This window comes from Mycteria americana, chromosome 2 (assembly GCF_035582795.1).
Source record: "Mycteria americana isolate JAX WOST 10 ecotype Jacksonville Zoo and Gardens chromosome 2, USCA_MyAme_1.0, whole genome shotgun sequence".
NCBI classification, from domain to species: domain Eukaryota; kingdom Metazoa; phylum Chordata; class Aves; order Ciconiiformes; family Ciconiidae; genus Mycteria; species Mycteria americana.
The window spans coordinates 1,233,695-1,258,166 of NC_134366.1; the positions used below are offsets into that span (position 1 = coordinate 1,233,695).

The 24,472-nt window shown below is 55.1% G+C and overlaps 2 protein-coding genes across 8 annotated transcripts in view; both read left to right on the forward strand.

Annotated features, from left to right (window-relative positions):
• The first annotated feature begins 945 nt into the window (after positions 1-945).
• Positions 946-19,608, forward strand: ELP6 (elongator acetyltransferase complex subunit 6). 6 transcript variants are annotated; one of them, XM_075492179.1, is made up of 8 exons: positions 990-1,103; positions 1,539-1,608; positions 1,748-1,801; positions 6,006-6,084; positions 14,392-14,522; positions 16,550-16,742; positions 18,115-18,261; positions 18,822-19,594. In XM_075492179.1, the coding sequence occupies exons 4-8, from the start codon at positions 6,040-6,042 to the stop codon at positions 18,948-18,950; spliced, it is 645 nt and encodes a 214-aa protein (XP_075348294.1). In that variant the 5' UTR covers positions 990-1,103; positions 1,539-1,608; positions 1,748-1,801; positions 6,006-6,039; the 3' UTR covers positions 18,951-19,594. The 6 variants fall into 6 exon arrangements, with proteins under 6 accessions (XP_075348290.1, XP_075348291.1, XP_075348294.1 ...); XM_075492175.1 differs by lacking the exons at positions 1,539-1,608; positions 1,748-1,801 and adding an exon at positions 7,515-7,585 and having other exon boundaries at positions 946-1,103; positions 18,822-19,519; XM_075492178.1 differs by lacking the exon at positions 1,748-1,801.
• Positions 19,609-23,627: 4,019 nt separating this feature from the next.
• SCAP (SREBF chaperone) overlaps positions 23,628-24,472 on the forward strand; it is a 65,210-nt gene continuing 64,365 nt past the window's right edge. For both annotated transcript variants that reach the window (XM_075492171.1, XM_075492173.1), the window contains exon 1: positions 23,628-23,805. The gene's annotated coding sequence lies outside the window, so the exon portion shown is untranslated. The remainder of the gene's footprint in view (positions 23,806-24,472) is intronic.

The following is a 24,472-nucleotide window of genomic DNA, read 5'->3' on the forward strand; positions in this document are numbered from 1 at the left end:
GCGCAACTTGAGGCCATTTCCTCTCGTCCTGTCACTTGTTACCTGGGAGAAGAGACCGACCCCACCTCTCTACACCCTCCTTTCAGGCAGTTGTAGAGAGCGATGAGGTCTCCCCTCAGCCTCCTTTTCTCCAGGCTGAACAACCCCAGGTCCCTCAGCCGCTCCCCATCAGCCTTGTGCTCCAGACCCTTCCCCAGCTCCGTTGCCCTTCTCTGGACACGCTCCAGCCCCTCCATGTCTCTCTTGTGGTGAGGGGCCCAACACTGAACACAGCATTCGAGGTGTGGCCTCACCAGTGCCGAGTACAGGGGCACGGTCACTGCCCTGCTCCTGCTGGCCACACTATTGCTGATACAAGCCAGGATGCCATTGGCTTTCTTGGCCACCTGGGCACACTGCCGGCTCATGTTCAGGTGGCTGTCGACCAACACCCCCAGGTCCTTTTCCTCCGGGCAGCTCTCCAGCCACTCTTCCCCAAGCCTGTAGCGTTGCATGGGGTTGCTGTGGCCCAAGTGCAGGACCCGGCACTGAGCCTTGTTGAACCTCGTACAATTGGCCCCAGCCCATGGATCCAGCCTGTCCAGGTCCCTCTGCAGAGCCTTCAAGAGCAGGAGAACCCCAAAGCACTGGCAGGGGCTGGGGGCTGCCCAGCCGAAGCCCCCCCGGCAGAGAAGGCCTTGGGGGCCTTGGCAGGCACCGGGGTGAGGGTGACCGGCGACGCTGCTCACCCCCCGGGCTGCCTGAGGGGGAGCATGGCCGGCGGGGGAGGCCCAGCCGCAGCGGCACAGGCTGCCCGGGGCGGCGGGGCAGACGTCCCCAGAGACGTCCGGGACCCGTCCCGGGGCACGGGCTAGGGCAGGGCGAGCCCGGGCGACCGCGAGGCCCCGCCGGGCCCCTGAGGGGAGCGGGGAAGGGCGGGCTGAGGCGACCTCCCCCGCCCCTCCAGCAGGCGGCGCCGTTCGGCTCCGGTCGGCGCATGCGCGGGGCCGCACCGCCTCTCCCCCACCCGGAAGCCTCCGGACCACCTCCGCGGCGGCCGCCTGCCCGCCATGTTCGCGGAGCTGAACGAGCTGCTGGACGCCTCCCCGCAGCGGCCGGAGACGGTGAGAGGGCGGCCGGGAGGGAGGGAGGGAGGGAGCGGGGCCGCCGTGGCGGCGGTGAGCGCCCGCGCGGGGCCTGCTGGGAGCTGTAGGCCCGGCAGCGCTGCCCGCCGGGAGCCGCGCGGTGCATGCTGGGAGGGGCAGGGCTTCCTGAGGCGATGGCGGCGGCCTCCGCCTCTCGCGGGGCGGTTAACGTTCTCCGGGCCCTTTCCTTCGCCCGGCCTTGGCTCCCCTCACGGCCGTGGCTCCGGTATCCGCCGTTACGGAGGGGGTCCTGTCCCCGCCGCCCTCGGCCCCTGGCGTGTCTGTGCGTGGTCGCGTGAATAACCGCAAAATTGGGGGTAAAACCCGCTACCCAGCGCTCCTCCGGGCCCTGTGGTGTATTCTAGAGGTTTCTCTTCCTTTAGGCCACTAAATTAATTTAGTTCATCGGTGCAGTTCTTGTGCTGATGGAATCACTCTGTAACTGAACACCCTCATCCTGTATAAGAGCCGTGAAGTGCTTCAGGTAAAAAGTTAATAAAATATGTGCGTGTTACACGTTACTCCCGTGTTTTTCCTGATAGATACCAGCTTAGATAACAAAAGCATATTTGGGGTGATAATTTATTTTGTAAGTCTGAGTTTTGCCCCTTCTCTCCTTGCAGAGCTTACGGTGTGAGTAGGGCAGCTTTCTCCCAGGGCTGGAAAACACCAGTGAGGTAATTCCTTGTCAGCCTGCCCGGAGCCGGGCAGGGCTGGTCTGCTGGGGAAGAAACACCGGGGACAGGCCGAGGGAGCGCCGCTGGATGGGGGTCAGGCCCTGGAGGCTTGAAGCAAACCTGGTAGAGGTTGTTGGCTAAGGCTCGGTGGTAGCGGTGTTGCTCTCTGTAAAGGATAGACTGAAGTCATGAGCCGGTGATGTGCGCTCGCAGCCCAGAAAGCCAACCGCATCCTGGGTGCATCGCCCGCAGCGTGGCCAGCAGGTCGAGGGAGGGGATTCTGCCCCTCTGCTCCGCTCTGGGGAGACCCCCCCTGCAGTGCTGCGTCCAGCTCGGGGGTCCTCAGCACAGGAAAGACACGGAGCTGTTGGAGCGGGTCCAGAGGAGGCCACAAAAATGCTCCGAGGGGTGGAACACCTCTGCTGTGAGGACAGGCTGAGAGAGCTGGGGTTGTTCAGCCTGGAGAAGAGAAGGCTCCGGGGAGACCTTATAGCAGCCTGCCAGTACTTAAAGGGGGCTTCTAAGAGAGATGGGGACAGACTTTTTAGCAGGGCCTGTTGCAATAGGACAGGGGGTAATTGAGTAAAAAAAAAAGGACAAGGGTTTTAAAGTAAAAGAGGGTAGATTCAGACTAGGTATAAGGAAATTTTCTACAATAAGGGTGGTGAAACACTGGCCCAGGTTGCCCAGAGAGGTGGGAGATGCCCCATCCCTGGACACATTCAAGGTCAGGTTGGACGGGGCTCTGAGCAACCTGATCCAGTTGAAGATGTCCCTGCTCATGGCAGGGGGTTGGACTGGGTGACCTGGAAAGGTCCCTTCCCACCCAAACCTTTCCATGATTTTTTGGTAAGCTGAGGCTGTGTAAATTCCGAAGTCCCCGTGGTTCCTGTGGGTTTTTAACGCACGTGAAATGCTAAGGGAGGAGCCCTTGGTGGAGTTCGAGTGTTGGCAGAGCGGACCCCTGTGCTCTATGGTGGGTTTGATGGCGGAGCCATGGGACGAGCGGGGATGTTGTCAGCCACAAGCCTGGTTTCGGAGGCAGGGGGCTCACCTTTCGGGGTGCTGCCTGGGGGCCTAACAGGACAGGGAAATTGGGGCGATTGAGTGAGGTCACGGGGAAGAACCATGGGCAAACCATACTGTGGTCTGACACTGCAGCCCTGCGAAACAGGGCTTGATGTGGGTAGGAAATTCTGCAGAGCAAAACCAAAAGGAGATTTGACCTGAAGATCCTGAGTTTTGGCTTGACAGCCCAGGCAGGACCCGACAGAGGAGCTGAAGCAAAGGCTCCTCTGTGTGAGGAATTGCCTCGGATTTGTGTCAGCTCTTCCTCTCCCATCAGCCAGGGACTTGGACTTCCCACCACGAACTCCAGATTCCTCCTTGTCGAGGTGTCTGGCAGTAGTGTAGCACCGGTATATGGCTGGCTGCGGAACGAGCGGTGTTCCCTGATGCCGAAGGTGGAAGATTGAGTTAATACACTGCGATGTGGACTAACCCAGTGGGAAACGATGAGTATTCTTGTTTTGCAAGTCCCTCTCTGCACCTCTGTGCCACCGATCGCTGCACAGGGCCGTGCAGTCTGGAGCCAGGCTCTCCCCCTTGGGAGACGCGGTCCTTGGGGTGTGCCGAGATATCTGGCCAAGGCTGGCTGGAAGTCGGTGTCCCGCTGTGCTTAAAAATCGTCAGCCCTTTGCAAATCCCTTCTTCCCATCTCTGCCGTCCCGATTTCTGCATCTCCACGGTTGGTTTGTGCCATTTTCAAAGTGCTGACAAATGCCTTCACTGCAGGGCTGGTAGGTGGATGAAGCTGCCGTCTGTGTGGGTGTATCTGACATGTCACTGCTGAATGCTTGTGACACCCGCTGCTGCCCTGCCAAGGGATTTTGGCAGTTTCTAACAAGCAGCTGCAGCTTCTGCCTTGTAGCCTGCAGGTGGAAAGAGTGTGAAAGCAGAGTGTGGAGGGAACAGGCTGGGGCAGGCGGATGGAGAAGGTGCTACAAGAAGGCCTTGCCTTTGGAAGTGCTTCATCCCCAGCAGTGTCTTTCTGGGCAGGAGAAGGATGCGCAGAAGGGGGAAGAGAATCAGACTGTGCATCTGTGGTGGCAAATTGGGGGCCATGGGGTTTCTGCATGCTGGCAAACAAGGTCCTGGTGGTGGGGCCAGGACTTAACCTGCTCCTCAGCAGAATTCCTCTTGTCTGGCAGCAAGGACAAGCCACCCACCCTCAGGACCTCCAGGGACCTGGTTTCTTCCAGCCAACTGGTAAACAATTTGATATATGTCATCTGTGGGGATGGATGCAAGAGGTGCATGGGCCTACGTGAAGACGGCGTGACCACAGGGGTTTGCAGACCTTGGAAAGCCTTGCAGATTCCTGCTGGCTTTGCATGCCTTCCTCCTTGTGTTGACACAAGCGCTAGAACCCTGATTCCTATATTTGTGTCCTGTGCTCTGGAGTTGGTAAAGGCTTTGGGGCAGTTCTGTGGCCACAAGCAGGATGCTGGAGTTTCCAGAGCTGTTGCCTTCCTTTCTTCCACCAGCTGTGCTTTGATGCAGCTGCTGCCTCTGGAGATGCATGGTTTGGACATTTCCACCCCTGGCTAGCTGGGCATTTAAGTGTCAGAAATGAAGAGTTTTGAGTGCTATCTAAGCAGCTGCAGTGTGACAGCGAAGCAAGGGTTGGCAGGATTGAAGGGTTGGTAACTGGAAGGTTTGAAAAAGCGAAATAAATGTATGCTCTGGATGACAACATCCTGCCGTGTTCTGTGCAGCCTATGTGGGAGCAAAGGAGAGAGCCGTTTGAGAGCTGGCAGGCGAGGGAGGGGACTCATGTGGCATTCAGCCTGCTGTCGCAGGGGGCTGTTGCGGGGAAGAGGGGAGTTGAAGGGGATGGAGTCGTGCAGAAGATAAAGCACTGAACGTTTGAGCTTGTGCTGTTTGAACCCAGAGGCTCCTCCAGGCTTTGCCATGGAGGATACATCTCGATGAGATGCTCACCAAAGTGGTGTCTCCTGTTACTGTAGTGGCCACGGAGGTATAACCATTTTTTTGGGTGGGAAAGAGCTTTCTCTGGCTGAGGCAGAGCACCACTTCTCTACCCTGGCTTCTGTTTTGCATTCCCTGCAGACGTGTTCAATATTTGCCGTTCCATTAGCACCGCTTTAGAACACATTTTAGGCATCGGGGAGTTAACTCTGATAGATGGCTTGTGAATTGTCTATGGGTAGATTGCTTGTTGCTGCAAAGGGCGCTTTTTTTTGTTTCTAATAGATTGAAAAAAATGCATTGATAAGTTCTTTGTGATTAAAACCAGCCCTTCTATGATTTGTATTGATTAAAGAAACATCTTGACTAAGGTTTTAATGGAAACAAATGCCTTGATGAGACTGGTACTGATAACAAGCATGCACTGATGAACGGAATTAATTTCCTGTGCGATCAAAACAAGGTATATACTTTGTGCAGAAAGCTCTACTCCAGTACACATATTTTGATTATAAGGTTTTCTTCTCTCAACGTGGCATGTTTGAGGTAACAGGAACAGGGGGCAGGGAGGGCTGTTTGGGGACAGGAGTAGCAGCAGCTGTAGCAGGGTTGCCATTTTAAGCGCACAGGCGGTGCTGGCCATGGCAGTGGGAGAAAGGACTGGGAACAGAGTGGGTGGCTGTTGTCCCCCTGCCATCTGTGTCACTTGGAGTAGAAAGAAGATGACTGTGAATTGGAGGAGAGGGGGAAAAAGCTGGGAGGTGGAAATTGCTCACAGCCACCCATGACAATGGCGTCCAGCATGAATACCTGTGTGCTCTGGATGTGCCGGCACTGGAAAGTGCAGTGCTGCTTGTCAGTGTCTTCTGCAGCAGCCGGGTGTTTCCGTGTGAGGAGGTGGCTCTTGGTGGGCACAGCGTGGGGGCCCAGCTGGGGTCTCAGTCTAGCGCAAGGGCTTTTAGCTGGTGGGCACGTCTTTCAGAAAGCAGTGAACTCGACATCTTCTGATGCCTCCCCATGGGCTGTGCTCAGAGGAAGTGCCGGCATCCCTTTGTAAACGGACGGGTGGCTGGAGCGCTGCTTGTCCACCTCTTTCTCTGACTAATACCTGCAGTGTTTCCCCTAGCCTGAGCAGATGTCTTGTCTACCAAGATTGAACCAGGAGCAGTGTGTGCCCTCATCTTTCTCTGTTATTTTGCTGCTTCTTTTTCAGGGTAAATTCACGCTGCTGCGAGACACCAGAACAGATGGCAGCTTCCTGGTGCACCATTTCCTCTCCTTCTACCTCAGAGGTATGTCAGCAGCAGGACTCTCCAAGGCAAGAGTTTGCCTTTGCCTGCTCCTTGGAGGTTCCTTCAGCGTAAAGTGTTTCTGTGTGAGCAGAAGCTGGTTTTGCACAGCATGAGGCATCCTTGGAGCAGTGCAAAGCTTTGGGGTCAGGAATTACGGATCCCAGTCCTGACTTGTTCTTGGGACTTGCTCTATATCCTTGAGCAAGGTACATCCCTTGAGCAAGGTGCACCTTGTTTCATCATTTGTGCAGTGAACGTTGTAAATCACATGGGCATCTGTCAGTGAGGTGTTGACTAATGCCTTCACTAGCTAGGTGGTTTATAATGTAATTAGAAATATTAGGAGCAACTAACAAATAGATAAGCTACTAGTGAGTAAAGAAACAAACAAAGAGCCTGGCAAGTTGCCTAATTGCTTTTCTCCTAACAGTTTCACCTGTGAGTAACCTACCACCCACTGCAGAGCGGGCGCTGGACTCATGGGCTCCTCCAGCCTTTCTGCTGGCAAAGCAGCCAGCCCAGCAAATCTGATACCTATCAGACTTGAAACTTAGCTCAGAGTGCTGTGCAGGTGGCGGGGCTCTGCCCGAGTCCGCGCATGGCTCTGCTAACGTGCTGACCTGCAGCACTGTCCAAGGGAGTTCCTTGTGGTTAGGAAGCCCTTTGGGATTATGATTGCATCTCAAGGCAGGTGTGCTTGCTGTCACCCTTGCATGTCCACCGCGGGACCTGGGTGCCAGTGTACTCTGTGTCTGTAGCACCCCCATGTTGTCCAAGTACCCGCTTGGTGCTCAAAACCTTTGGGAGCTCCCGAGGGGTCAGTGAAGGCTCAGCTGGGGCCACTGACTTGTTCCACTTGAAATCCATGTCCTGCTCTCTGGCAGGGAGAAACGAATACACTGATTTTGCTCATACCCAAACCGTGAGACCAGGTTGTCACATGCTGGGTTTTCCAAAATCACATTTCAGTGAGGTGTTTTTGTCAAAATTGCTTGTTGTGTGTGTTTTTCCAGTCAAGGTCACTTGCCCTTCGAGAGCCAAAAGGGGGATTTTTGGCACATCAGTGGTTTCAGTAGTTCGTGTCATGGTCGGCCGTTGGCCTCCTTGCAGTAGTACCAGCAAACAGTGCCAGGAGATCCCAGGACAGGGTGGCACGAGACAGAAAAGGGGCCTCCTACTTTTTTTATGTCATCTTTTTCTTGTTCTTTCCCTTTCTTTTTAAATGGACAACATTTTTCCCTAATGTGGAAATCCTGTAGAAAGGTGAAAATTGAAAGCCCAGCTGCGAGCAAGTGAGCGGCTGCCTAGACCTGTCTCACTTCAAGGCCTTTCCAGGCAGATTTGTAGCCTGGCTGCTGTGATTTATGTGCTTTGATAATGGCAGCTTGCAAAATTGAAATAATAATGTGTCTTTTTGTCTTCTCACTCAGCTGGCTGTAAAGTTTGCTTTGTGGCCCTGCTCCAGTCCTTCAGTCACTATAACATCGTAGCACAGAAGCTGGTAAGTGTCTTGGCGTAGGTTAATAATTACAGGTCCAGGTAGTTTCTGTTGGGTGGAAAGGAATGAGAACGGGGAACAGGAATTGCATGTGAGCAAATGTTTCCAGATCTTGACAGGGACAGTCAGGATTGGTGCTCCTGCGGCAGGGGATGGAGAGCACTTCTCGCTGGAGAAGGGATGTGATACAGGGCAAAAACCTGGCTACGAGGCTCACTGCAAGGGCCCCACCGGGCTCTGCCCTGGAGAGGGCAGAGAGCTGAATGGCTGCTTGCTTTCTTTGTGCTTAGAAATGTTTTCTGGAGATGAGCATTCCCCAGACAGGCCCAGACTGGTAGATGTAGTTTCATTAGTGCTCTGGGGAGAAAAGTCCTGTGGTGCCTGTGTCCCTACGGGCTCTCTGTACACCTGCAGGATGCACTGGCTGTTTGGCACAGGAGGTCCTGAGGTGACTTTGTCTTCTGTCCTATGGTTACGTTGTGATGAAGTGCTTTGGGTTGAACCGCCTGTAGATTCAGAAGGACACCCGTATGCCTCTTCTGGCCTCTGGGCCAAGCCATCAGTTTGAGGCGTCGAGAGGAGCCACAAGCGCTGAGTCTGTTCTCATGGATTTCCTTCCCGTGGTGAGTCAGGCAAGGATTATGTGTACCTTGAAAGGAGGAAACGGAGAAACAAAGTAGGCAGGGTCATTCCCAGTGTCAGCAAATCAGTCTGAGCTCTGGCTTTAAACCACATCTCTTGGTTGTTGAAGTTCAGGTGACCTCCCAGGGCCGAAGGGATGAAGGCTTGTGTTGGTCCTCCCTCTGGGTCTGCTGGAAATCCCAGCAGTGCTGCTGCTTCTTACAAAGACTTTCAGGTGTTGAAGAATCAGGTATTGCAATAACTGTGTATTCCCCACTGTGAATGTGGGTTGAGTTTCGGTGCTTGCTGAACAACTGTATTTTATTTAGTACTCAGTTTTTACCGTTTAAAAGGAGATCAGTGGTCTGAGAGCTCAGACCTAAGTTAAATAAAATAGACTGAGCAAACGAAGCATTTCCACGTGGAGCTTTAACTCTGTCAGATACTCAATAGGTGATTCCCCTGCAGAGCAAATTCCCCACTGCTGAGCAAACCAGCCTCTGTGAGCACTGAATAGATCTGGCCTTCGTGTTGTGGAGAGGAGGAAATCTTGGGCGGAACTTGCTAAGTGGGACAGGAAACGGGGCATGGCAACCGGTGTAGGTAGGACATTCAGCTGTTACATGTGGGATCCTTGCCCGCTCTAAAAGCAGAATCGTGTTTGTTGGTGTGTTTCCTAATGTGGTGAAATTTCCCGGTGCGCAGCTTGTGCCTGTGCTTTTAATAGGTGCTGTTGTCATCTCCCTCGTGGGGGAGTCTGAGAAGGCAGAGAACATGAGGATTAGCTGGAGCACACGTGCAATGCAAATCGAAATGATTTGCTGTCTGATGCTTCAACAGAAAGGTTACTGACGTGAAGGGAGGTGATAAGAAGAACAACACAGTTTGCCCAGGGGAGTTCAGAGAAGTGATTACATTTGCCCGCAGCGGTGAGCTGTCCCTGTCCTGTTGGTTTCAAGTCTGAGTCAGTCTTACATTATAACTTCACAGGTGCCGGTGCGGTCGGTTGTTGTGAATTCTTCCTAAGCTCTGAGGAGTTGGAGGTCATAACATCAGTTATTTGTATCTGTCCGAGTTTCCATAAGATCTTGTCTTTGCCTTAAGCCTTCTTTGCCTTAATGAATACATCAGGCTCAGTAAAGGTGGTTTTTGGCAGGGTAGTTCCACTCTTAGACTTGCTTAAGAATTTGCTGCTGTAGATCTCTACTGGAGACCGGCTGGGATGTCATTTACATGGCTGCAGCAAACCCCGATTTCAGGCAGTACCCTGAGCTGTGTCACGCTGCAGTTAGGTGAGCTGCATGCTCCACCAAATGACCGGCCGCTCCCTTCCCATCTCCTCTTTCTCGGTGGCAAGCTCAAGACCAGCTGCCTGGCTCTCTGTGTTGGCCGGAAGAGTTGCAGGGGGTCAGGCTGTAGTTCCTCCGGGAACTGCTTGGAAGAATCTGGCCCGTGGGCAGCCACCTGCGTTATGTTATCCCATCCACAGGTTAAATCTCCCATGCATAATCATTCCTGGCAGAAGATAATGCACTTACGAAAGACTGCAGTTGGAAGAGCTTCATAACTTAGTGATGCTCCTGTTTCTGCTGGGAACAGAGTGGTCCAAGGCCTGGGAGGGAGAGTCCCGGAGCCAGGGTCGTGTTATACAGTCTTCACAGCGATGTTTTGTGGATGTGGTCCTTGTAGCACCTGATGTATGGTGATATACTGAATATTTATACATAGTTGAAGCAATGCTTATCTTCTGTGCTGCTTCCCCACAGTGTTGCCAGGTCTTACCAGTCCAGAACCAGTTCCTTATGTGTTAGCTAAATGCAGTGATGTATTTTTACTTGCAGGAAAAAGCTTCCCTGGGTTTTTGTGCCTGTGCTGGCTCTGCAATACTGGCTTCATGCTTTTCCTTTTCTGCAAATCCCGCTCTTTTCATGAGGATCTGCACTTAATTTTAAGGGACAGTTAATGTTATTTGTCACGACCTTGTAGAGAACGTGCTGGGCCGTAGCAAGACTAACGGCACCAGGGCAGCTTGCCAGATTGGTGTTCCCACCCTCATTTGTACATTGTTTGTTTTGTTTTAAAGGAAAAACATCTTTGTCCCCATTTGGTCTCCCTCTTGCCTGCTCCCCTGTCCCCTGCCACAGTGCTGAGATCACAGACCACAGGACATGGCCTGGTCACCTCTGCTCTCCCCTGCAGGTAGTTGTACTGGAGAAGAGACCTTGGCCAGTTGCCTGATCACAGATCGTCGCACTTTGTACCATGGCTGCGTTCGCTGTTTGAGTTAATGACCGCTGCCTCGCACACTCCATTACTAGTTCTTTCCTGCAAATATTTTGCTTTCCCTTATAAAATGGCCAGCGGCGAGTGGTGGTTCTGGTTTGAAGGGATGTCACTGCTGGCAGGCCGGTTGGCCGCCACGCTGCCCGGCTGGCAGCATCCCGGATGGACAAGAACAATTGTGCTCTGATGTGGAGCTTGCAGCCCCAGTCACACCGAGCTGCTGTTTCAGAAGCATTTCTGGGCTTGATCGATAAATGACAGATTGCCAGAGATAATGTCTATGTGCTCCCGGTGATAATGGAGCGCAGTGCTGTGAGATAATGAAAGCTTTCAGGGCTGGCAATGCACGCTGTTTGGGTGCTCTGCAGCACGGTGGCTCTGCAGCAGGGACGTGTGTAGTGTCTGTGGCAGTCAGGCAGGTGCCGTTGGCCATTTTGAGCACTTTTCCCATCGTTTCCAAGCTGTCCTGGTGCTTCCTGTGCTGCTTCCAGAGGTTACATCAGGCAGGCTGCTAGCTGGGAGACAAGCAGAGGGTTGCTGTGGCAGATGACTGCAGTGGGGTGAGTCTAGGTCTCCATCCAACGCTGTCTCTCTAGCACCTGGTTCCCCAGCTGGAAAATGAGTCTGGGCTTGCCGGGTCCACCCAGGAATGTCATGGCACGGAGGGGATGGAATTCCTGGTCTGACCCACAAGTGCACTGCCCCTGCCTGCTGCCTTCTTGTGCTGTGGCCCTTCTCTCTGTCATCCAGGCAGGCCCTGGTGTAACAGCACTAAGCTGGTGGGTATTTTAAAGAGGGGACACTGTTTTCTTGCTGATCTGAAATATAGAGAGTTTGTGTGTGCAGGAAGAAACGGTTGAAGCAAAGTTATAATCAGTTTCTGAATTATTGACGTTAATAATGAATTTAGCCATTGCTGTAGCAAAGCATTTCAGCAAGTTCTGAGACCTGTGGACTCCAAAAATTCACCAGGGGATGAGGTTTGTGAGACTGCCGTGCAACCCAGCCCCGCTTTATGGCGCGTCAGGTATTTGCCAGCCGTTCCCAGCTCCTGGCCTGCCACATAAAGGTTCTTCTGTCCTTGGCTAGAAATTTTTCCATGGTGTGTGCTTGCAGTTGCCCAAGAGGCTTCCCTTAGTGCTCCATTCCTGCCCTGCTTTCTGGCATGGTTTTAGTGAGCAAATATCACCTGCAAAAGTTGAATCTCTCTGTCTGCAGCCCACATCAGCCTCTGCTGGGCTCGGGGCCGGTGGGAGGTGTGGCAGGGAGAGCGAAGGGCCCCATGCTCTCTAAGAGTCTTGTTGATGGGAATTACTGCTCCTGGCTTGCTTGGGAGAAGGGGAAAAGAGAGGAGACAATGTGGATTAGATGGGGCAAGAGTCTGCTGCAACACTTGGTGGTTAATGCTATTTATTGAGAGGGCACTTGAAAACAAAAGGAGTATGTCCAAAAGTGCTGGCTGGTGCCTTGCCTGAGGCTCTCCTTCCCAGAGTTTGTGTGGCAGGTGGGACCGATTTCTTCCTGGAAGCACGTGTGGAAGACCAGGAAAAAGAAGGGCAAGCTGAGGGCTGATTTAAAAACTGGATCTGAGGTGGGCATGTGTCAGATGGCCTTTTCCCCAGAGCAGCCTCTGCTAGTCAAGGATGCTTGTATCCCCTGGCCATGATGGAAGACGTTGCTCCCGATCCATCGTTTTCTAATTGCCGTAGACAGCGTTTTCTGGCAGCAGCCCTGATGAATGGATCTCTCCCCCTCGCATTTCAGCTGGGAGGAAAGGCAGTGGAAATCTGTCTTTCCTCTCATTACCACTGAACGTGTGGCAACCGATAAGCCTTACAGGAGCTCAGGGTTAATCTTTCCGGAAAGGACCTCTTCTTTATCTACCCAGACCTTCTCTCTGGAGGTCCTCGTGTGGAAATGCTACGCTCACAAAGCCACTGGGCCCTTGTAGGGATTGTTTCATTGATCAGATGCTTAAGATGTGGCTTTACAATCTTTTTAATAAATAGAAGAGAAGGAGGGTGTGAAATGTTGGCACTTAAATTTTTGTGTCAGAGTAATGGGAAGGTTGAGCAGGTGAAAAGAGAGGGTAGAAAGCGGGAGGCAGAAGTGGACACATTGCTTTGCTGCATCTCCCTCTCATGTGTGAGCAGAGAGAGCATGGTGGCTCTCGGGGTGTCGTGAGGACTGGGAAATGCTTGGAAAACCTCCAAGGTCTTTTCAAAAGAAGGTGTTGGGACAGTGCCAAGCACAGCGCTCTGTTCAGTGCTCGAGGTCCTGGGGGAAGAGCTGCTACGAGCCTTCCCCTTGCTGGGCAACTCAAACGGACTCTGTGCTCAAGTGTCCTGCAGCTCCCAGCACAATTGTTTAGGAAATAAGTAAAAATCTGTATTTTCTGTGATGCTTAAAAAGTTCCTGGTCAAAAGCACCAGCGCTGCTGGTGTGTGCCTCTTCCAGAGTTCAGGCAGAAGCCAGTCCCGGCTTAAGGTAAGGGCTTCTGCTCCTGCTCTAGGACTTGCCTCTGTTCCTGACCTGTCCTGCTCAGCCACCCTCTTTGGAGGGTGCAAAATCTTGCAGCATCCCGAAGGGATGTCTTCTCTCGGGGGATACGGGAACTGCTTTCTCAGGATCCTTGTTTCTGGTTCCTGGCCTCTGGCTCACGAGTTCTGCCTGTCAAGCGATACTGCATTGAGCTAAACCTTCCTGAACTTTGTAAACCATCTATCTCGCCATCTTGTCCACCTATCTGCTGCGTTGCACAACAGCCCTATTTCCAGGCTGCCGAGACGCTGCCGAGACGCCGCGAATCTTGGCGTTAATGCTCCTTGGTTCCATTTTAAGAAATTACAGTCCTGTTGTGAAATGTGGGAAGCAACCCACACTGGAGAGCTGAGCAAATTCACATTTCTTTCTGCTGGGAAATACACAGTTTGGCTGAGGTTTGAAGGTAGTGTGCATGAGATATCTTTGTATGATCGTGTCAGTAACAGGTATTACATTTTCTCCTGAAAGGTGGACTGATGCAGTTACCAATAAGCTGAGGAGCTGTAGAATGGCTGGAAAAAGTAACCCTTGCTGAAGAAAGAAAGGAGGATGAGACAGGAGTTCATAAACTAGATCTCCAACTGAGGTCTTCTGCATGTCTGCTGCAACTCTGCCAGGGCTTTCTCCATTGGGGCTGGACGTGCCCAGCACGTGGCTTTCGAGGTCGGCCTCATTGTGAAGCAGGGCTGAGACCTGGAAATCTCCGCTTGAGTTTGAGTCATGGCCCCAGGCAGTTTGTCATGGTCTCTCCTCCTTCTTCCAAGGCAAGTCAGGGCTGAGGCTGCTTCCTGTGGGAGCCCTGGCCGCGCTGCTCTCTCCCAGGCATTGTGCAAGCGTCAGGGTGCCCAGCCCACGGCATTCTCCTGATCCGGGCCGTGCCTCGCTCAGGTGCATGGGTTGTGCTGGGGAGTCATTGTTGCCACAGCGATGACTTGGAGATAGTGAAAACCAAAGGCTTTCGCCACCCAAGAAGGGAGGGCGAGGGAATTGCTCACAGCAGGGTCCTTGGGGCAGCCTGGAGAAGCCTGTACCCATCCTCTCTCTGCCTCTGGATAAGAAGCTGTTTTTCTCCCGTGCAACGATGCTGCTGTCTTCCCAGGAGCGATTCCAGGATGTCTGAGCCCCAAATCACAGTGCCTTTTTTTTTCCCCTCTTGGCAAAATACAGGAGAGCGAATGTGTCCACCAGCGTGCGTAACAGAACTGCCTGTTTCACCCCCTGTGCGGGAGTCACTGAGACATTGACTTTATTAGCACATTTAGATAAGACTTGATAAAAATGGGCTGTCGATCCGCTTCGCTCTGTTTGCACCATTCCTCCAAAGCTGTTTGCTCTGCAACATAATGTTTTCCTCTCTCAAGGGAGTCAGTCTGACAGCTGCCAAAGAACGGGGACAACTTGTCTTCTTGGAAGGCCTCAAGTCCTGCCTTGACCTCTTGTTTGGAGAGGAGGAGGAGCAGTCAGGACAGCCCAGTCCTCTTCAGTTTATAAGGTAAACCTGACCAGTTGGTGGTTCTGCTGGGGCTCAGCAGGGCCCCCCGCACAGAGCGTTTTCCCTCCTCATGTCTCCTGCCACTGCAGCCAACACTGAGAGCAGCAGTGAGGTCCACGGCTGAGACCCGGCTCCCTTTGGGCTTTCCTCCGGGCCCCAAGGACTCGGTAGCTGTGTGTTACACCCGGACCCCTAAGTGAAGGGAAATGCCAGCGCTGTGCACATTGCTGTGCTTGTCCTGCCCTGTCTCTCCCGGCTGCTCAGAGAGGGATTCTGTCCCCCTTCCCCAGCATTTTGGGGCAATTTCTGCCCCCATCCTCATTGCCAAGTACATTATAGGTCTAGAGAAAATTTATTTCAGCACTCAACAGGTTTGTGTCGAATAAAACTCCATCCAAACAGTTTTGTCCTTTTTTTTATTATTCTGAGTTTTATTCTCATCCAAGAGAACAGTGCTGCTTTAACTATGCTGGCTTTTGTTTTTATTCCCACTTCACTTTCTCCGTGTCCCTGATGATTTGATAAGCCCCCTTTAAGTACTGGCAGGCTGCTATAAGGTCTCCCCGGAGCCTTCTCTTCTCCAGGCTGAACAACCCCAGCTCTCTCAGCCTGTCCTCACAGCAGAGGTGTTCCACCCCTCGGAGCATTTTTGTGGCCTCCTCTGGACCCGCTCCAACAGCTCCGTGTCTCTCCTGTGCTGAGGACCCCCGAGCTGGACGCAGCACTGCAGGGGGGGTCTCCCCAGAGCGGAGCAGAGGGGCAGAATCCCCTCCCTCGACCTGCTGGCCACGCTGCGGGCGATGCACCCAGGATGCGGTTGGCTTTCTGGGCTGCGAGCGCACATTGCCGGCTCATGTCCAGCTTTTCGTCCACCAGTACCCCCCAGTCCCTCTGCGCAGGGCTGCTCCCAATCCCTTCATCCCCAGCCTGTATCGATACCAGGGGTTGCCCCCACCCACATGCAGGACCCTGCGCTTGGCCTTGTTGAACCTCACGAGGTTCACACGGGCCCACTTCTCCAGCTTGTCCAGTGCTTGATCCTGCTGCACTCCATCAACACCCACTTACCTGGACCTGAAGGGCTGCACGGTCCCACGGGACAGGGGTCTGCGGGGTTTCAGTGCCTGCCCTGGGTCTCACCAAAGGCCCATTTACACCAGCATGAGTCTGAAACAGCGGAGAGCCGGGAGCATACAGCAACAGGGCAAGCGCACGTCCGTCCTTGCTCAGAGGCTGCCTGACCCAGAGGTGGTATCTTCCAATTTAACAGCCCTCAGTGGATTTTTTCTATCAAATCATCGGGGACATGGAGAAAGTGAAGCAGGGATAAAAACAAAAGCCAACATGGTTAAAGCAGCACTGTTCTCTTGGATGAGAATAAAACTCAGAATAATAAAGAAAAAGGAACAAAACTGCTTGGATGGAGTTTTATTTGACACAAACCTGTTGAGTGCTGAAATAAATTTTCTCTAGACCTATAATGTACTTGGCAATAGCACCTTACAAGAAAGATGGAGACAGGCTTTTTAGCAGGACCTGTTGCAATAGGACAAGGGGGAATGGTTTTAAACTGAAAGAGGGGAGATTCAGACTAGATCTAAGGAAGAAATTTTTTACACTGAGGGTGGTGAAACACTGGCCCAGGTTGCCCAGAGAGGTGGGAGATGCCCCAACCCTGGCAACATTCAAGGTCAGGTTGGACGGGGCTCTGAGCAACCTGATCCAGTTGAAGATGTCCCTGCTCATGGCAGGGGCTTGGACTGGGTGACCTGGAAAGGTCCCTTCCCACCCAAACCTTTCTATGATTCTGTGATCCCTGGAGCAGGGCACGAGGGTTTCACTGCACACAGGCAAGCAAAGGACCTGCGACTGTAGGGAAGTGTAGGACCCAGTGACTGTCATAGCAGTGGGGACAGCAGGGGTGGCACAGGCTGGCATTCCCTGTGTTGGGTCAGTGGGCAAGGAGGGGGACGAACAACGCGTGCATGGGTCAAGCCCCTTGAGACCTCCTTCTTCTTCTCTTCCAGTGAGAGCGCTTCCAACCTCAAAGCCTTGTTTGACTTTGTCCGGACGTCCCTGACTCCCGCCAGCAACGACTCCTGGAAGGGCCCTGTGCTGCTGGTGGACGACCTCAGCGTCCTGCTCAGCCTGGGTGCCACGCCAGTGGCGGTGCTGGACTTCATCCACTACTGCAGAGTCGCGGTGTGCTCCCAGCTGAAGGTACTGCTCCCTCTGCGTGCAGTGTCCTGTACGCTATGTGTACAAAAGAGCCTCTGGAGGAAAGCTTGGCTTTCTTTTCTTTTTCCACCTGTGCACAGTGAGGTTTTGGAAGGCTTTGGCTGTCCAGGAAATTCAAATCATTGCCCTAGGGCCACTCTCAGGGAGTTGTGTTAGTCCTGGAGTACCTGCGTAGGGTCCTTTGCAACTGGTTTCCCAGGAGGTGCTGCCCAGAGAAGGGGTCTCTCTGTCCCTGACGTGTGAGCAGGGATTCGAGGTGTAAAATATTGTTTCTTAGAGCTCCTGGCTCTCCAGAGATCTCTACTCACACCTACATTTGTGTGCGTGTGGGAGGGCGGGGAAGGAAATGGGTTATGAAGGTAGCGAGGGGCTGACAAGTCTCGCAGGGGACGGAGATGAAGGTCCACTTGTAGGGCACAGGAGTCTCTGCTTTCGTCAATCTCCAGTGTTGCTGTGTGTTGCACCGGCTGGTTTCTGAGGGTGTGTGACGATGCAGCACTTCTACAAAGATCTCCCCAGTGATGTGCTAACTTGTGAGCATCGCAGCCGAAAATTGTTACAGTCACATCCATCCTTTGCTATTTACATTGCAGTGTCCCCCCACCCTGGCCACTTCTCTCTCTGCTTCAGTGAGAAGTAAAGTAGACGGTTGTCAGGTTTTGTTACCCTGCAGTTTGTGTGGTGCCAGGGTGTTTGTGCTGTAAATGCTGACAGGGGATGTTCTGCTTGCTAAGAATGTTTACCTCCAGAACAGCTAAAAAAGACGATAAATCATGCTAACGCGTTTCTATTTCTGTCTAAGATGTTCTGAAGCTTTAAAGTACATTTTAATTGATTGTGAATTTCATGTTATTTTAAGTCCTTGGTGACCTGCATGGGCTGAGGCAGAGACTCTTGGGATGTATTTTTAACAGAGCTGGTGTTGTATTGGGGAGCTCTTTGCTTCTTGCGGGAGCTATGAAGGTTCGAGCATCACAGCTCTGGCTGCGGCCGTTCGGCCACGTCTTTATTTAGCTGTTCTGAATTCATTCAGAGAGTTGCTATTTGTGTGGCCTGACAGACTGGTTTAACTAGACAGCTGTCTTGTAACAAAGGCTTGATGTATTTTTAGGCTGCATATTACGTATACATGCGTGTGTGTATGCATATACAATATATATACTGCAAGCTGTTTCAGAGATGTATATAAGTATCTGCTGTTTATTTTCCCAGTGGACTGTAGCTCAGAACCAGCTGCTGTGCTGGGCGATGTCCAAGTAGCTTAGTTAGCAGGGCATGTGTGCAAGCCCTTCCTTACCCTGAGCGGATTAGGAATCAGCCAGGGGCTCACCGCTGCCTGGTGCTCTCGTTCCAGGGGAACATCGTGGTGCTGGTTCACAGCAACGAGGATTCAGAAGACGAGGAGAACGAACTGGTTGTGAACTCCCTGTGTCATCACAGTGACCTGATCCTGTGGGTAGAGGGGCTGGTGACTGGCTTCTGCAAGGATGTTCACGGGCAGGTAATGCATGGGAGAGCACGGAGAGGCAGCACGTGTTAATGTCACATACAACGCTGCCTGCAGGCCCAAGGGTAGGCGAGACGTGCTCCATCTGCCCCGCGGGAGATGGCCCAGGACCAGCCTGCTCTGCAGCATGGCTGGGACTCTGCTTCTGCGGGGATACTCAGGGACATCCTGCTACCTGGGGACTCCCCCATCGCTGGAAGCTGGAAGGGGTTTATACAGCAGCTACAGTGCAGGCTGTCTCCCGCCCCAAGATGATAGCAAAGAAAAATATTTAGTTCCTGGGAAGCTTCCCCAAACTATCCTGTCGGTGGATCTCAGCCTGGTTTGTAGTGATCTCTCCTGGGCTGGGAGAGCAGCCGGGTCGCTGGGGCCTGGTTACGGCATGGTCTCTCATAAGGGGCTGCCACCAAAGGGACTGGTTACAGGCAGCTGGGTGATGCTTTTTTTTCTCAGTGATCCCCCTTCCCTGCAGGCCAGCAAGAGGCGGGCGGGGGTGTGGATGCTGTGACTGGGGCAGCCAAAGGGATGATATTCCTGTTCCTTTCCCTTTGTAGATTAAAATAATTAGGAGATTGTCCTTGGAGCTGATGGCGGAGCAGGATCGCGTCCAGATCTACCAGTATAAGATCCAGGACAAGAACGTCACCTTTTTTGCTAGAGGGCTGTCAGCCGCAGTCCTGTGATACCACGATACCATGCAGTGTTGTGAGAGCAACGCGGAGCAAAGCCGGGGAGGCTGGTACCCCTAGACTGGACGTGCCACCAAACCAGCCCGGCTGTGTCACCAGCACCTTCCAGGAGCGCTGCATCAAACTGACCCAGGAGGGGAGCTTAAACGCGTGCTGAACTGCATGCCAGCGAAGGGATTAGCGTGCCTGGAGCCTGCTGCATCCCTTTGTCCTCCCACCCTGTTCCCAAGGTATGCAGGCCAAGAGGAAGAGCAAAAACTTGCAAGAACGGCCCTTAGAGCGTGTAAATACAAGCAGGGGGGTGCCCCAAGGGCTGGGTGTACCTCACCTTCTCTGGTGTGTTATGGCATGGCAGTGCCAGGCACTGCTGCGTGGAGGGATCACCCCACCCTCCCGCTGGCGTTTAACAAGATGACACAGAGCGGGTGGAGGCAGGGATGGTCTGGCAGCATGTCGCAATTCTTACCTGTCTCCCAACTCTGGCACAGCAGAGATTTGCTCAACTCCCGGCTTCCACATAATTAAAAAATCTATAACTACGTGTCTAGTCCCTCACCTTGCTGCTGTAAGACCTACAGGCTGCCTTGCTTGCTTGATTCCTTGCTTTGTTTTGTTACTTTCCCTCTTTTTCATGTGAAACCCCTGTGCCCGTGCGTGGCTGTTTAGCGTGCGGCTTCCCAAGCTCGTCCTTGGCTTTGGGTGACGGGATGACGGATGGACAGACGCTTGTACACAAGCCTCTGTTGTGCCACTGCCTCCCGATCACAAATCATTACTAGCAGTTATATGACCTGCCTATACTGAAGCATTATTGGGGGCTAATAATCACTAATTTTAATTAGATAAGGGTACAGTCATTAAGTAACCATGGATCTCTGTACGGGAACCGCTCCCCACAGGCTCCTTTGGCAGAGGGAGAGAAATGGGCATCTCCCGAGCCTGGGTGAAGAGATGGTTTTGGGTCCCCCTCCCTCCCCATGGACATGAGGGCAGTCCCGGGAGCAGAGCTTGGACCTGGAGGTCTCCTGGGAGATGCTCCGGCTGTAGTGGGAGATCAACAACATCCCGCGCGCTTGTGAGAGACAAGAGCGACCTGCCAGGTCCTTTGCAGCTCCAGAGCCGAGGTAATGACTCCGGCAGTGGGAGGTGTTCCTGCTTTTTCCATGCAGAAATGCTGCATGGCTCAGTGACCCGTCCTGCCGCGGGTTTGGGAATGGTCCCCTTTGGCTTGAGTTTGGGGAGCCCTGGCACGCTTGGAAGCTGTGGCTGCTTATCGATAGCAGCCCAGGGAGACTGGGCAGGCTCTGGGGATTGTTGTGAGTGCCGAGGAACTCGGGAGGGGGAACGAGGTCCCGTGTGTGCTATGGGATCACTCGACCCTGCTATATCGGAACGTAACCCGTGGGGGTCTGCGTGCTGCCAAGGACAGCGCTGAGTTGTGTCTCCAGCCCATGCTCGGCAACCTCCCAACTTCCAGGCTCAGGTGGTGCCTGCTGCGCCTGACCCAAGCCCCAGAGCGTCGCAGGTCCCAATTATCTGTGGTGGATGAGCCCCGAGCTGCCCGTGTGCACAGCCCCAGCAGGCAGCCAAATCCTGAGTGCGGCGTGCCGCCCGTGCTTGGGGTGCCCAGCCCAGAAGCCGGCTAGGAAGCAGCCAGGTCCAGAGCTTACTGTGCCCAAACCCCCGTCCAACCTCTGCGTGGAGGCAGAGCTGGGGACACCACCACGGCTTGGCGTCCTGAGTGCCCCCGCGCTGTGCACAGAGCCTGGGGCTCCTTGGGAAGGTTCCTGGTAGCTTATGGTGCCTGGCCTGGCCGTGGTACCGCTGCTGCTGGGTGCAAAGCACCGTACCCTGCCCTGGCAGAGGCAGGCTGGTGGCTCGGTCTCCTCCCATGTCACACGAACCGTCAGGCTGGTGCCTGCTGTGCCTTGCTGGGGTAAAACAGGTTTCTTGGCCGCCAGCTGTGCAAGTGACAGAGCCCGGCACCGCTGCTCCCGCCCCAGCATGGTGGATGATGCGCTGTCACCATCTGCAAAGGGAGGACGAGGACAACCAGTAGGTCTTGGGGAAGGAAACTGCTGGCACCAGTCGCTGCAGGCACTACAGCTGCTTAAAATGTACCTGTAATGGGGATATAATGGTGTATAATTGAAATAATACCTGTACGATTAGCTTCCCCTTGGAGAGATCCCTGAATGTCCCTGCTCCAAGGCTCTGCCTCCCTCCTCTGAAACTGGCAGGGTAACCGTGTGACATTGCTGGTGGCTTTTGCCCGGTTCTTTCTGCACTCGACCGATGCCTGCATCCAAGCAAGAAACCAGAGGCTGCCCTGGGCTCGGAGTCAGCGCGTCCCCAGGGCGTGCGGGCTGGGCACCACGCGGGGAGCAGCACCCTGACCCCCGGTGTCCCCGTGCAGGGGGACGTTTCCGTGAGATCCAAGGCCCTTCTGAACCAGCTGCTCTTACCTGCACTGCGTGATGGTGCTGCCTGCACGCTGTTTCCCAACAACAGCGGCTTCAGCCCACTATTTTGGCGTGCCAGGCTTTTGTCGCACCGATAACCGTGGCGATTGCAGCGGGGAGGCGGCAAGGGCTTGGACAGGCAGCATCTGGGAGATGCCTCCTGGAGAAAGGGATGTGAAACCCGCGGTGGTGCCTGGTTCACGGTGAGGACCGAGCCCAGCGTTTCCACCATCCCTGCCTGACATCCAGAGTTGGCATCTGCCATCAGGACGTGAACTCCGGAGGCCGATCTGGCGGCTCTGCAAGGCCAAGGGCACCTGGCACGGCCACGACCGAACCGAGACCTTGCTCTGGAGCTGACGCTGCGGGAAGGCAGCGCAGAAAGCGGAGATCAGGAGGGATGTGACTGATGGCAGAACAGGGCGGCCTTGTGCAGGGTCGGCCAACATCTGCGCGCTCAGGGCCGCCGCTACGCGCAGCTCTTTGTTTGCGAGCCAGAGCTTGTGCAACGCCGCATCTCGACCGATAAAGCAGGTGGGACTCGGCCCAAGGCTCGCGCTCTCTCTGGTCTTCGTTCCCTCGGCCTCGGTGGGAGCAGCCCGGGGCCTTGGCCAGGCAGCCAGGGAAAGGCCCACCAAGGCTGGGACTGGTGGGACAGGGGTGCAGGTCCCCTGGGAGAGGGTTGGCTGCGATGGTATCGGACAGGGCTGCCAGCAGCGGGGACTGTCACAAAGCGTCAGAGCCCGACAGCTGCAAGAAATGCCCTGCAAAAGGCCGGTATTTTGGGTAAGACAGCCCGTAGCACCTCCAGCGCGCCCGCCTCCTGGCCAGATGCACCAGAAACGAGGCTTAAAGGAGACTTTTTGTGCATTGCGTGGGACGTCACCAGACCGTGGGGTCCTGAGCATGCTGGGGGGCTGGATGTGGAGATGCTCAGCCCCAGGAGATGAACGAGCAGGGGCTGCCTTTCCCCTGTCCTATTTCTGCTCCTTTCCTTTGCTCCTTCCCTCCTTCTCGCTCTGGTTTCCCACCAAGACCCTTTCTGACACCAGCTCTTTCCTCGCAGGGCTCCCCTGGGATTTCGGGTGTGATCCCTGGCAGGCAGGAGCTGTCCTGGGGGTGACGGCCGGGCCGGCAGCACGGCTGCCTTCCACCGTCCCCCTCTGCCCCTGCCGGCACCGGAGCTGCTGCGTCCTTCGCTGCAGACCTCGGCCTGCCCACGGCTTCCCCTGGCACCAGGGGGAAAAGACAGGGTAAGCCCTGACCCTGCGGGCGCCATGCGTCCAGGCTGTGTGGCATCCCACCCCGTGCCAGGGCTGTGCTGGCAGGAACAGCATGGGCATTCCTGGGGAGAAAAAGAAGCTCCCGTGGCCTCTGGGTGCCACACGCCCCTTCCCCTGGGCACTTCCCTACCCCTCGCCCTGCTGCTCCTTCCAGAGGAGCAGCCCTCCCGGCCCAGCCCAAGCCATGTGCCGCTGTCCCCTCTGTGCCCAGGGCTCCCGGTGCCTGCCCCACCCCCGTTCCCCGCAGCTCTGGGTATCCGCTTCGCCTCTATCCCCCGTGCTGAGCCCCAGGGCTCCCGGTGCAAGGTCCACTCTCGTCCCCCCGGTGCCCCATCCTCCCCTCTCAGCCCCCGCATCCACCCTGTGCCGCAGGGCTCCCAGCGCCTGACCCCCTCAGCCCCGCCATTCCCCGCTGCCCGCTCCGCATCCGCTCTCCCCCCTGAACCCCAGGGCGGCCAGTGCCCGGTTCTCCCCCTCTCCCGCGATCCCCTCTGTGCCCCAGGACCCCTCTCCCCCGATCCTGCCGTCCCCACCGTGTCCCCCGGCTCCCGGTCTGACTCCCCCCCCCCCCCGCCGCCTCCATCCCCGCTCCACGTGCTCCCGCCGCCACCGAGCCACTTCCGCCTTCCCACGTGACTCGTGGCGCGCCCGCCCCCCGGGGGCGTGGCCTGACGGTGGGAGGGGGCGTGCCTAAAGCGCTAGGTAGGGGCGCGGGCTGGCGCTCAAGGGGCGTGGTTATAGCGGAAAGGGCGTGGCGATGCCGATGGAGGCGTGGTTCTGCGTGTGGGGGCGTGGTTAGGGTGGTCGGGGAGGGGCGTGACCACGCCGGCGGCGGCGGGAGGCGTGGCCGGCGGTCGGCGCTGCGCGCGCGCGTGGGGCCCGGCGGCGGCGGCGGCAACGGGGGGAGGGCGGGAGGGGGTGGGTAAACCGGACCGGGAAGGACGGGACTGAGAGAATAGGTTTAGGGTGAAGAAAGAGCTTCAAATCAAACCAAGATTAACCAAGATCAATTAAAAAAACCAAACCACAGCAACAAAACGGACTCACGGCCGCCAAAGAGGTCAAAGGTCGGAGGTGAGGAGGAACCGCTTCCCCGGCGGTGAGGTGAGAGGCACCGGTGAACGCGATCGGTTCCCGGCGGACACCGAAATTATTCCCCTACCCCACCCCCGCCGCCTCAGCGCGGTTCCCGCCGGGCCTGGGCGCGCGCCTTCCCCTCACACACACGCACGCGCGCGTCCGCGCGCGTGCGTGTGTGTGAGGGGAGGGCGCGCGCCGCTTCCCCCCACCCCCCACCCCCTTTTTTAACGGTCGTTTAACGGCCGCTCGCAGCAACCCCCCCCCTTGTTGGTCCTGAGGGAACCGCGGCCTTTAGGCCTCTCCCCGGCGGGAAGCCTGAGGGGAGGCCCCTCAACCGGCGTGTGTGAGGGGGTGTGGGGGCTCCCCGCCCCTCGTGGGTGGTTTTTTTTGGGGTTGGTTTTTTTTTTTTTTTGAGTTGCAAAAAAGAGGTTGGTGGGTGCGGGTCCTTCCCCCCGCAACCTGTGGTGCTTGAGGTGCCTGTTGGATTTGGGGGTTTGGCTGCGAAGGGTGGTGAGTATCTTCTCGGGGGGGTTGCACGGCTTGCAATTTATTGTATGAGCGTGTTTTCTAATAATTAGCGAGAGCGAGGAAAAAGAACAAAGATGAATCTTCTTGTTTGCAAAGAGCAAGGCGCCGTGCTTTCCTGAGATATGCAGAAGGGACTGCCTTACCTGCTCGGCACCTGAGGATG

What these genes read in the sequence shown, in the direction of transcription:
- ELP6 (XM_075492175.1), top strand. Translation starts at nt 1,050, where the DNA reads ATGTTCGCGGAGCTGAACGAGCTGCTGGACGCCTCCCCGCAGCGGCCG. An exon ending in ACATCGTAGCACAGAAGCTG is followed by an intron (nt 7,586 to 14,391) that starts GTAAGTGTCTTG and finishes TCCTCTCTCAAG; the next exon opens with GGAGTCAGTCTGACAGCTGC. An exon ending in AGTCCTCTTCAGTTTATAAG is followed by an intron (nt 14,523 to 16,549) that starts GTAAACCTGACC and finishes CTTCTCTTCCAG; the next exon opens with TGAGAGCGCTTCCAACCTCA.